At 40.2% G+C, this 13,617-nt stretch overlaps 1 protein-coding gene and 1 long non-coding RNA gene across 4 annotated transcripts in view; one reads left to right on the top strand and one right to left on the bottom strand.

The window, feature by feature from the left end:
• LOC135103432 (lambda-crystallin-like) overlaps positions 1–13,617 on the bottom strand; it is a 57,330-nt gene that overhangs the window by 9,861 nt on the left and 33,852 nt on the right. For 2 of the 3 annotated variants that reach the window (XR_010270040.1, XR_010270041.1), the window contains exons 8-9: positions 5,812–5,954; positions 3,342–3,453 (exon numbers count right to left, since the gene is read on the bottom strand). Coding sequence is in view for 1 of the 3 variants with exons in the window: in XM_064009640.1 (XP_063865710.1) it covers positions 3,361–3,453; positions 5,812–5,954 (236 nt within the window). In the remaining 2 variants the exon portion in view is untranslated. Of the gene's footprint in view, positions 1–2,435; positions 2,776–3,341; positions 3,454–5,811; positions 5,955–13,617 lie in introns of those variants that run through there. The other variant, XM_064009640.1, reaches the window with a different exon arrangement.
• Positions 8–581, top strand: LOC135103438 (uncharacterized). Its single transcript, XR_010270042.1, has 2 exons — positions 8–145; positions 339–581. It is a non-coding gene; the product is annotated as an uncharacterized LOC135103438 (long non-coding RNA).

Here is a 13,617-nt window from a genome sequence, read left to right as displayed (position 1 = left end):
TGAACTCAGAATATCGACGAGACTTGCAGAGTTTGGTAGTGTGTGTGTGTAGCAGATGTGGCTGTTGTGGCTTTCTGGTACGACGGTTTCCGGCGAACGACGAATCTTCTCACCGCGGAGCCACGTTCTCTTGATTCTTCAAAAGGCATGTTGCTACAGTATACTGTGTGGTTCACCTCAATGTACATTTAGTTAATGCATCATCCCTCACTGAATATCGCATCTTAGGCAGCAAACAACACTCAACAGGTAGTTCAGTGACGGACATTCCTCAAAAATACTCTTAGCGTCGCATGAGTCACCATTAACTGAGGTCTTTGTTTCCCGGATGCCGGCAGCTGGCATACGAGGGGTGGCCGCGAGTTACGACGAGCAGTAGTAAACACACATAGCCGGGAATAGTGGCAAGATAACAAATAAAAGAAGCAACACACACTGACAAGGACAACTTTTCATCCTCGGCCATCCTGTCAGTCTAGCATTTGGAACTGACCCAAAGTCATTGTGACTGGGATAAGTTGGACAACAAAAGCACTACTTAACTGTTCTGTTTACTTGTAACATTAAAGCAATCCTCCCTGTACCCTATTTCCCTCCACCGCCTCACTTACAAGCTTAGAATGATCTCTTACATCCACCTGCAAGACTCAAATTGTACAAAGGCATATGGTACATACTTATGACTCCACTACGAAGGGGTACGGAGCTGCGTCGGGTCGGAAGGTCTCTCAAATACACTATGCGTACTTGCCAATGTCCACAAGACTGTCGGGAAAATCTGAATCGCTTCGGTACCCGAATATTCCAAGGATACGGTCCGTAGTCCAAAATGCGAGCTTCGCGACATCTTCATGAACTTATAGTGAAACCGAGACTTCGACTCAAGTGTGTATGTTCCAGGTGGTGATTTACTGCTGATGGTTGTTTAGTCTGTTATTCTTTGCATGAAACATTTTACACAATGTCACGGTGAAAAGAATTAATATCTTTTTCGCTTCATTAATTTAAAAATGTATGATGAACATACACTTCAGTAATTATTTTCAGGTTATTTTGTGAATTTTACGCAATTGCTTCGAGCTAAGCTTTGAAATTATGTCGTTTGTCGTTAAAGAAAAAAATCCTCCTTGAAAGTTTGGAAATGGCTACACACACACACACACACACACACAACAGCTCAGTTTTTCCACAGGCAAACTAAGTACAGACCACACAGTCCACCAATGTCAATAGTTTTATTGCCTCAGAACTGTTTATCTGATGGTCTGATTCTGGTGCATGGCAATGAGCTCACAATCGATAAAATTTACTTAGGACTATCAGAATCTCTAAGCAAGTTCCTCCGTCCTCCACGCACACATATCACGTGCTCCACCGCCAAGGTCAAGTCGCCTTATGCCCGCTGATCGGCATTCAGCGCCACGTTTTGTTCACATGCATGTACAACTCGATTTTTTCTTATTTTGGCGAGCACGAAATCATATCATAAATATTAAAAAAAAAACATTATTAATCTCTACATCTCCACAGCCAATAAATGTTTTGCTGGCTTACAAAATATTCCTGAATATGCGTGGACGAGACAATCTCGTCCCATTAGCGTTCCTTTCAACTCAGCTACGTCCGTACTTCCAACTGATATTTTGATATATTCTAATTACTAATGAACTCCTTAGATGCTCTTTGCGTGACTTGGTTCAACACTGATGTAGCTACTCATCAAACTGGCTCATCTGGGGATAATCGCTCCTTATAGCAGTGCATCGCCTTTAACAACAACAATAACAACAATAACAACAACTACTACTACTACTACTACTACTATAGTGCTAAGACAGAAGAGGCTGACAAAAATAAATAAATAAATAACACTCAGACCTTGGTGATCGTTTGTGAACTGACAAAGGAACAAGCAAGTCACTATTAGTATACACGGTTCGGACCCGTGCGATGGCTCCTCTCGGGCTAATTTCGTTCGTATTCTTCAACACGTTGTTCGCTTATCAGGATTACCTCCAAAGAATACAGTGATAGTTTGTTATATTCTAATAGATGTTTTCTCTATTGATGATGTAGAATTCTTGCCAAAATTATTAAAAGTAATCCGCTAGAGCCTGCTAGTAGTCGAGACAAGCGTCAAAATGTTCAATACGAGCCTTTATACCCCCTTCAGATCGATTCATCAGTTCACATGACGCTTCAGACCTGCGCATCACACAACTGCGACTACTATGGCTGCTCTAACCATCACTGTTGCTTGTGTTACAACTATTACGACTACTACTATTATCATTATTATTACTTGTTTACCAGTGAAAGAAAATGAATAGTGACCAACTACAATAACTAAGATGTTTACATTATTTCCTCCGCTTGTGCACTAGAGAAGATTAATTAACACTAAAGATGTGGTGCTTGTAAAGGAAACACTTCCACCCGGTTCATATTTATTGCAAGGACGACACGTGCAGACTCCACCACCACCACCACCAAATCAACAAGTCATAGGAATGGTGCAACAAATCATGTAAAATATAATATAATATAATATAATATATATATATATATATATATATATATATATATATATATATATATATATATATATATATATATATATATATATATATATATATACACACACACACACACACACCAGGAAAATTCAAACCATGATCTATCATGCAGTACAGGTAACGCGTAGCCTCTCCAACCACACAAGGCGCCCACCAACTTTCAGTTTAAGGATTTCTGGGCTGCTAAGTGTAGCTGCGGCTGTGGATGGAAATTCAGTGTAACGTTACTGGTGCGTCTCTCTTCCACTTGAGTAACCCCGTCTTCCATAACAAAAGCCCGCTAATCCGATAAGCTTGGTATCTGTTTCACCAAGTCAATTTGCAGTACAATGGCTTTTTTTAAAACTCTTCCCTGATACAACTGCCACCATATACACCAGCTACAGCAGTCTGTCAAGCACGTGTACTTATTATAACAAGCACATGTTGATCTGCAAACTTTCGTGCATCAATGGTAGGCTACTACTCAAAGGGTAACAAAATATGGTGGACGCGGTGTTGAGTTTTTACTTCTGTTAAGACATTCACAACATGCCCGTGCTTATAAGCCTCTAGATATCAGGTATTTGACGCTGTTCTCCCTAATGAAAAAAAATAAAATAAATAAAAATAAATAAATAAATAAATAAACAAAAAATAAATAAAATAAAATAAAATAAAATAAAATGAAAAAAAAAAAACAACTGACTGCGAGGAAGTGCCACTTGTAATTAGTGTGACGTGTGGTGAGCCTCAGAGCGGTCAAGTAAGGCATAATGGACTCACCAGTTAGCCTGCTGAGGCTCTACTGACCAACGGATCTCTTCTCCTCTTCCTCCATGTCCTTCTTCAGCTTAGCCAGGGCGGAAAGTCTCTTGTTCCGCCATTCCCGCCGAGCCTGCACATAATAACACTAATTACACACTTTTAACGTACACTCCACTCATACTACCATGCTTCAAACACACTCCTGCTCTCCCCAAACCTCTAACACACTTCATCGTCTCCACTAACTGTTTTCCCAGTAAAATAAAAAATCGTTAAAATAATTCTATGCCACAAATCTGGCAGTAAAACAGACACAATTACAGACCAGTAACCATTCTATCAGCATTTAGCAAACTTTATGAAAAATTATTGTCCATCGCCTTATGAATTATTCAGAAAGTCATAACCTACTATCAAACTTTTAACACGGCATAAATTCCTAAATGAAAAATTTTGTCACTGGTCTTTTTGTAAATCTATCTAAAGATTTTGATTCATTAAGCCACCAAAATCTACTGAAAAAATTAGAAAATACCGGTATCTGGGGTCCACAATTAGAATTTTACTGTAATAAGTACTCTTGTAGAATGAAAATCTCTGTAGGTGTCCCTCAAAGGTCAGTTTTAGGTCCCATTTCATTCCTTATATATAATGATGATATAGTTTTTGCAAATTCTGAATTTACAATAAATGCAGATGACGCAACACTCTTGTTAGCAGATAAGAATAAAGACACATTGTATTTTAACCTGTGTTCAGAATTATGTAATCTGAGTAAATGGATTCAGTGTAACTAAATATTAGGAAGACTAACTCTTTTTTTAATCGATCTGTTAAAAATAGCTTGCCACCTCTGTTATTAAAAATGAATTGATAGAAAGCCTAACACACACTAACTTTCTTGGCATATACATCGATGAATACCTAAATCAGAGGTGTGTTTAAAGCTCTCTAAAACATGTGTTATTTTGTATCAAGTTAGACATCAACTTACAGCTGAAGCAATGATTAGATTTACGACACTCTGTGCTGCCCTCTTATCATATATTGTGCATCTGTATGGGAATGTACCTGGCTCTCGTTCCTAGACAAACTAATTTTTTCCGATGTATATTTTTCATGAAAAATTTGATTCAACAACAAAAATATTTTCAACATATAGCATTTTTTTTTAAATCGATTCTATTCACAAATATTTTTCACTTTTGCTGATTTCCAGAACTATACATACACCTCAGACAATAACAATTTCTCCTTTCCGATAACACAAAGAACAAGAACCAGTAATAACAATTTAATATGTCCTCGTTTTCATAAAACTTTTTTTTTTTTTACTGTCCTGTACTACGATCCTCTTATATGAAATGTTCTTCCTAATGACAAAAAAAAAAAAAAAGATTAGGTGAACAGGGACAAACCAGGAATTCTTCATTTATTGAAGTTGCAACGTTTCACCTTACGCAGAATAAATAAAGAAAAATTCCTGGTTTGTTCCTGTTTACCTCATCTGTATCTTGGAAATGATCTACTATCAACTTATTTATATTTATATATTTATGCACGTGTTCAGATCACTTGTAATAAAAGTTATAAATATCCAAAACTGTCTGTCACTCCTTTACCACACTTCAAGCACGTTCCAACGCCCTGGAGGATTACGTTACGGTGTCGAACACAATCCTGACCCCCTAACCTCAGCCCCAACACACTCATAACCCTATATCATACATCAAACGCAATCCTGTCCTACCACATCCCAAACACACTCCTGTCCTTCTACCATACCTCAGCAAAACTCTCTGTAGACTACCCATTTACTCTCCGTGAGTTGACTGGCTGGTGGGAAAGGTTCCTCCTCATTTTATCTATCCTTTACGGTCCACATGGGGTTCAGGCCCGTATTCAGAAACGCTTTGCTCTCACCACGACTACTTTCAAAGGCCAAAGAGATGATTAGCCGGATTCTCAAGAGTGTTTCTCCTGTTGATAACGTAGAAACCTTAATCTCCAACTGGAACCGTGAAAACACCTTTTAAAACCCGTGTCACTTCAACTACAGGCCTTTGAATGTAGTGGAGGTGCGACGCAGAAATGTTACAGAATATGGTCATTACAGCGGGGGATATCAAAAGGGAGGGAAAACAGAGATAGGGGGATTATCGTGGGCCCTTGTGATAACCCTAGAAGGGAAGAAAGAAGAGTGTGTGCACAGGAGGGCTGCGGTCAGGACGAGACAACCTCACTCGTCAGTGCTTCATCAAAACAATTTAAATCACTAATGCAAATTAAAAAATCGATACAAAAAGTTTAATCATCAATACGGATCTAATTCCCAAAACTTCAATCACCAACACAACTTTATTTATCAACACAATTTCATCAATCACTAATAAGTAATAAAAATCCAAACACCAACACGACTCCATCACCAGAGGAATTTCAAGAATACTACTTCACCACCACCACCACCAACCACCACATGACCCACCTGCAGCTGATCCAAGGGCACCATCTTGTCCAGCTGGTCGATGAGTTCAGTGCAGGCTTCAGGCTGGAACGACACCTTGTCCGGGAAGGTGCTCGACACGAAGTCAATTGAATTACCGTACCGCTCTAAGTAATCCTTCATACCTGAGGATACACACAACAACGGTAATTACCTGAAGTGGGGAGGAAAGAAGCTGTGAAGAGAGAGAGAGAGAGAGAGAGAGAGAGAGAGAGAGAGAGAGAGAGAGAGAGAGAGAGAGAGAGAGAGAGAGAGAGAGAGAGAGAGAGAGAGAGAGAGACTTATAAAAATTAATGATAAAACCTGAAAATAATTACATATTAAATGAATGGACGTGATAAACATCATCATCATCATCATCATCAGCATCAGCAGCAGCAGCAGCAGCAGCAGCAGCAGCAGCAGCAGTAGTAGTAGTAGTAGTAGTAGTAGTAGTACCATCATCATCATCATTGTTTCTTCCTCCTCCTCCTCCTCCTCCTCCTCCTCCTCCTCCTCCTCCTCCTTCTTCTTCTCCTACTACTACTACTACTACTACTACTACTATCACCATCATAATCATCAGCAGCAACATCACTAGGAAACTCATTAACATTACTATTTTCATTATCACCACCACCTCACGCCACGCACCTCACAAAACACCCCCACCCCTCCCTCTCTACCCACCTTGAGCCACCCTGCCGCCGCACATTCTTTCCTCCTCATCCACATTCCCTTCCACCTCTCATAAACAATCCCTCCGACCAAAACAAGCGCGTCTCATAGCCTTTATTGCTTTCGGGATCACAGGCAGTTGTTAATACGAGTAGGTCTTCATTATTACTCTATATGATTCATGGAAACCTTCTGGGACAAATACGTTTGCTTTCGTTCTTAACGATTGACGATACTTAGTTAAAAAGGAAAGGCACATAATGGTGGACAACGCGTGAGGGAGTGATGGAGGGAACGAAGGGAAGGCAAGGAATGAGGGAGAGGTGAAGAAAGGCTAGGAAGCGGGGAGTGGTGAAGGAAGGAAAGGAAGGAGAATGGGTGAAGGAAGGCAAGGGAGGAGTGAGAGCCACCCAGCCAGCCAGCCAGTTGAAGGACCCATGAGAGCCATCACCATCCTCCTTCCTTCGTCTATCTCGTGTGTGTGTGTGTGTGTAAAGTAAAGTAAAGTAAAGCAAATTCATTGTCATTATTTACGTTTACAAATATGTGAAGACATAACAAACACATAGCTTGGCACAGTCTGTCGAGTCGTAACTCCTAAGACAGACAGATTTTAGGATAGATTAAATAACAAATTGTGGCAAGGTGAACAAGCATAAGAAGACCTTGCTAATGCAATGTAATGTAGTATAATAGTAATGAGTACAATATCAAAATCAAAGTAAATGGGTAAACTTGACAAAACATACAATATAAGTCAGAATACAACAGGAGCTCAACCATCATGACAATTACAATGGAAACATTATCCTACCAAATTCATGAAATAATGATGGTGTATCTAGGTTTGTACATGTAACATAAGTTTTTATTTCCTTTTTAAATTTAATTAAATTACTTCCTCCAAGCACGATTTTTATATCCTGAGGGAGACTATTGAAAAATTCTGGACCAAAATTTATAACACTATTTTCAAATAGTTTAGTCCTGAATACAGGTAAGGATAAATTTACATTATTACTCCTATTATTACAGGAATGCTCTCTAAATTTGAACACTGAATTGAGGCCAATTGTTTTAAAAATCAATAACAAAGTGAAGTATTTATGTATTGAAGACACTTTAAGATTTTTTCTAGACTGGTATATTTCATCAGTTGAATCAAATTTCTTTTTATGGAAAATACATCGGAGGAGCTTATTTTGTGAAATAGATCATTTATTTAAGAATGAAGGCCAAGTACTCGCCCATAACGAAACATAATATGTAATATGTGGATAAAAAAGAGTATAGTATATACTCATCTTAGCTTCCTCACTTAAATTATGACGAATTCTATATAAGATACCAGTTATTTTTTAAAGCTTTAAGCAAACGTCATTAATATGCATTTTCCAGTTTAAATTTTCATCAACTTTCACACCTAGAAACTTGGTAGCATGGACTTCAGCTAATTTTTCACCATTTAACAATACAGTAGGAAAAACATGCTTTTTAGACCTGTTTTGAAAGAATATGTAATTTGTTTTGTTAACATTAAGTTTCAAGTTATCTGATTTAATCCAAAGATCGATATTACTTAACTCACTAGCTACAGTTTCATGCAATGTATCAGTATTCACATCTTTCATTAATAAGGTAGTGTCATCAGAATAAATAGTAAATTCAATTTTAGAACTTGCATTAATTATATCATTTATGTATATTAGAAAAAGTATAGGCCCTAAAATAGATTCTTGTGGTACACCTTTACTTATTTGTTTAATTGTCGAATATTTTTTATTACAGTACACACTTTGTCTTCTATTATTCATTTCGCGTATTGACGAACATAGGATACCCAGGCATATTATACAGTGACGAAATACTAGGATTTAATCGAATTTCAGTAAAGCCAATAATGCTAAGTTTAGCAGCACTATTATGTATAACATTATCTATAAAATATTGAAGATTTTTAGGGACAGACCTAATATTTAGATTAAGAATTGATAAGGTGTTGGCACTTGGTGAGGAAATATTACTTAAATATACATACTCAGTTTTAGGGATATCTAAATTGCTAAGAAAATTATATTCATTTATATCATTATTGTATTTATCATCATCAGTAAGTAATGGATGAAATGCTAAATTTAAAAAATCATAATGTGAATCTACGTTATTAGAGAGTACAATATTATTCCTCAACATCTCATCATTTAGTGTAGCGAAAGGTCAGACTTTCACAGACTTTGGTTAGAGACCATTATAACCAGTAATTATACATAGACAATCAACTTATAAGGAACCAGGCTATTTACTTCATGCGATTTCTGGTACGTGAAGTCTGTTGTTGTCACTGTGTCGGGGCTGCATCTGGAGACCCATCACCACCACCAGTACCCGATGGTGTGGGGCGGCCATGGCAGGACCCACTACCACCACCGACGCCAGAGTATCCAGTGGGAGCAGAGTAGGGACCACCAGTACTCCCACCTTCACCACCAACCGATGATTCACCACCATTTGCTTCATTTGTCTGGACCACTGCTTCCGAAACGTGCCCCACAGCGCCACGAGTCGAGGCATCAGCACCAACCGATGATTCACCACCACTTGCTTCACTCGCCTGGTGCATTGCTCCCGTGACGTCACCCACTGCTTCACGAGTTGAGACACCTTCACTGCGAGAGCTTCTTCCCTGGAGTTGATAATTAGTACTCTTATCTTTTATGATTAGCCTGGTGTGTTTTAAGAAAGCAATCTTGCTTTCTTCTCTGGCCTTCATGAGAGGTATCCGACTCTTTCTAATTTCTTGGGATGCAGGGCAAAGGTCTTCATCTATATATATTTCAGAACCTTTCAATTTTCTAGCATTTCGCATCACTGCCTCTCGATCGCTGAACTTCTCGAATCTCGCGACAACAACATGAGAACGAGAAGACAACACACGTTCGGTTCTGTGAGCGCGTTCTAGTTTTACAGCAGACAACTGAAGCTTTTCTGCAATGAGCTTCGACACTGCTATGGCTGTTTCTTCCCATGTTTCACCAAGTTTTTCTTCAATCCCACTTATGCGTAAATTATTTTATCTGTTATAATCTTCTTGGTAATTCTGTCTTTGTTCAAGGTCCTTAATTTGTGACTTCAAAACTTCATTAGTGGCTTTACTTTCACTTCCGAATTTCCTGAGCTCTTTTACTTCACTTTGTAGATCCTTGACTTCAGCCTGAGAAAACTTCAGGCTTCGAGTTAGCTCCTGGATGGTTACCTCTTCTTCCCGTATTCTTGACTTGAACTGGTCAACTACAAAATCCATGGCAGTATGGAAAGTCTTTTCTTGAGAATCAAGCAAGACTTTAACCCCTTCCCGGCGGAGGATCTATATATAGACGTTTCGAAATTGGGACTTTTTGTCGGCGCGTCTATATATAGACGTTTGCTTTCATTTGACCACACTAGATTGTAGCATTCTTACTACTACCAAAATTAATAAAATAAATCGGTATTTGGCATCTCAAATCCCCTGACACTTGCCAACATTGCCTCTCAAGGACTGTCATCGCTTGTGCTTTGTCGGTGGCGGATGTGCAACTCACTGAAAGTTTTTGCCTTTTTCTATTTTCCTTTATTATTAGTCTATCATGTGAAGGAGAAAGAGACCTCTTAAGCCGGAAGATATTACGGCTTTGGTAGCTGAGGATATAGATGCGGATTTTTTGGATGATTTTGATGATTCTGATTCATCTACTGTCAGTACTTACACTGATACAGAATCAGAGTCTGAGGTTGAGCCAGATGACCAGTCTGATGCTGAAGAAGAAACAGACGCTGATGATGATATTCAATATAACTGGCAAAGTCAATCAGCTGTTGACAGAGAGCCTTTTCCCTTACGGGAGATAGTGGTGTAAAACTTGTCCTGGAAGATGACCAGTCACCTTTAGAAATATTTCATGCTTTTTTTGATGATGAATTGCTGGATCACATTGTATCAGAGACCAATAAGTATGCAGCAAAAGTGTGATGAAAAAAGGAGAAAGGGTAAAATGAAGAGAAAAAGCAGAGACTTGTTATGGAGAGATACTAACAAAGGAGATTTTTATTTTCCTTCAAAGTAAAGCATAGCCAAAAGTATGTTCAGTGCAGAGAAACACACACACACACACACACACACACACACACACACACACACACACACACACACACACACACACACACACACACACACACACACACACACACACGGATGCGGATGTGCTTGGCTGTGATCGGTTTCCGTGTTGGAACTCTGTTGTTCGTGCTGAAATTTAGCTGGTCTTAACAATGGATACCGAAGTTATTAATAATAATAATAATAATAATAATAATAATAATAATAATAATAATAATAATAATAATAATAATAATAATAATAACAATAATAATAAATAAATAAATAAATAAATGAATAAATAAATAAATAAATAAACAATAAAATGTCTCTGACCTGTCGATTACAGTTAACTATACACTTCCACCCAAGCAGAGCCACCCAAGCAGAGAGAGAGAGAGAGAGAGAGAGAGAGAGAGAGAGAGAGAGAGAGAGAGAGAGAGAGAGAGAGAGAGAGAGAGAGAGAGAGAGAGAGAGAGAGAATATCACGAATACCCGTGGAGTTTTGTTTTCACCACACGATGAAAAATATTGCAAGGTTCTCATTAAAAGCAGGTAAGGAGAGAGAGAGAGAGAGAGAGAGAGAGAGAGAGAGAGAGAGAGAGAGAGAGAGAGAGAGAGAGAGAGAGAGAGAGAGAGAGAGAGAATATTGCCAGGCAGACCAGACTCTGGAGCTCCAGTCGAGTTCTCTCCTTCGACCTGGTGACAGGCCGACCTCATCGCTCTCCCCAGCCACCTCACTCACGCACTCACACCTATAGCTTCAACTGTTCTCTCCCATCGCAATTCACTCCCTCTGCCTTCCATCCTCCCGCACAGTCCTGACCCAGTCTCGCCTCCACTTCACCTAACCTGTTTACCCTTCCAGAGCCCTCAGGTAAACTTTATTACTGCGCCTCACCTGGACTGGGTTTCCTACAAGGACTACTTGCTGCTGACCCGTGAGAAGCACACGACAGAAATCAAATCAGGTAAGACGGGTCTCGCATACCTACGTCTATTTAAAGTGCATGGCAAGTCTTTTTTTTTTCTTTATGTTTCTAATGTCAACATGATATTACTTCCCAGTTATCTGTAACAGTGCAACTTTTCCTTCGTTCATCCAATAGACAAGATTTCTGATATGTTCGCATGCTGAGGAAGTGTTAAGATGAGGCCCACCCGGAGGTTACTCTAGTAATTCCCATGGAGCCGCCACCCGATGTCACTATAAGAGGTTGAAGGTTGCTCTGCTCGCACTGATTTGTTATTAATTTGTCAATTGCAAATAGTACATGGATGAAATAAGTCATGGTGCAATTTCTCTGCACATCTTTGCTTACATAAGGCTCATCATTCACCGCACGGTCTTTGCGAAATAACAACAAAATATTTTGAGTTACAGCATTTTTTTTTTCCTCTCTCTCTCTCTCTCTCTCTCTCTCTCTCTCTCTCTCTCTCTCTCTCTCTCTCTGTCTCTCTCTCTCTCTCTCTCTCTCTCTCTCTCACACACACACACACATTTTATGCTCCTAGATCCTTTACACGTTCTAGTCGTGCTAGTCGGCCAGTTTACTTAGGCTTGATTCGCTTCATATTTTGACTGAAGCCAGACTTGGGAGACAGCTTCCGCCTTCCTAGCAGCGCGGCGTGCATTACCCAGCAGTCACGAGCCGGTCTTGCCGCAGTCATCACGGAAGCCGGCTGATTATTTTCGTTCGCGCCTAAAGACACAACGATAAAAACAAGACCCGTCCAATTAGCGACAGAATATTGAGTTTGTTAAAAGAAAACACGACTTCCCGAGATCGAAGTTGATAATAAAGAATTTATAAAGGTTTATATGTTATATACGTTGGAGTGTATATGAAAGGATCCTACCAAGCATCAAAGCATCACCGGCGGGAGTAATCTATCCTTCTCCAAAAGGTGCAAATCCTTCTGTGGTGGCCCCGCCGAGGCCCCATCCATGTAATCCCCCAAACACAAGCTCCACCCCCCACTCACTCGCGGCCCGGCGGCTCAAATCAATTTGTCCCCACACACGTGCAGAGGCGATGAAAGGAACCCTGCGATCTGTTATCCTGAGCCAGATTACAGTGGTTAAAACACACACACACACACACACACACACACACACACACACACACACACACACTGTCCAAAAAACTACCAGTTCACGTCCCACGGCTCTCTCTCTCTCTCTCTCTCTCTCTCTCTCTCTCTCTCTCTCTCTCTCTCTCTCTCTCTCTCTCTCTCTCTCTCTCTCCACCGATATCCTTCCTCCTATGGATCATACTCTGAAACACTTCTGCGCCGCACCTCCACTACTTTCAAAAGGCTCAAGTTGAAGTCTTTTTTTACAGTTTTTACGGTTCTAGTGACAGATGAACAAGGATTTCTACATTACTAACAAGTGAAATATTCATCTCTGTGGCCTTTGAAAACAATCGTGGTGTGCGGACTGGGCATTTCAGAATCCGTGCCTATATCGAAGCCTCGCCCCCTTTCTTCCTCCTCCTCCACCAAAGCAGCTCCATCTCACGTCCAATCGCCATGAACACCAACCACTCACCTCCACAATCCCCCGTACCCCACACAACCCCACAATCCCTGCGTCTCGTGAGATAAGTTGGGGTGTCCGGGAGGAGCAGACACACGGAAAGGGTAAAAAGGACTATTTGACCCCCACCCCTCCTCTCTCTCTCTCTCTCTCTCTCTCTCTCTCTCTCTCTCTCTCTCTCTCTCTCTCTCTCTCTCTCTCTCTCTCTCTCTCTGCTCCTCCCACTCTTTCTTTCGTCACTTCCCTTAACTCTTCCAGATTCTCCAGCCACCCAAGGTTTCTCAAGCTCTCAGCTCCTCAGCTTCTTCGCTCCCATCCTACGTTCACGTGCACAGGCAATCGACGCAACAAGTGTCTCTCTCTCTCTCTCTCTCTCTCTCTCTCTCTCTCTCTCTCTCTCTCTCTCTCTCTCTCTCTCTCTCTCTCACTGATGTTACGTTATCATTACTATGAG

The sequence above is a fragment of the Scylla paramamosain genome, chromosome 9 (genome assembly GCF_035594125.1).
Source record: "Scylla paramamosain isolate STU-SP2022 chromosome 9, ASM3559412v1, whole genome shotgun sequence".
In the NCBI taxonomy this organism is placed as follows: Eukaryota; Metazoa; Arthropoda; class Malacostraca; order Decapoda; family Portunidae; genus Scylla; species Scylla paramamosain.
Note: the sequence above shows the minus strand (reverse complement) of the source record. Positions and strands in the feature narration are given on the sequence as shown.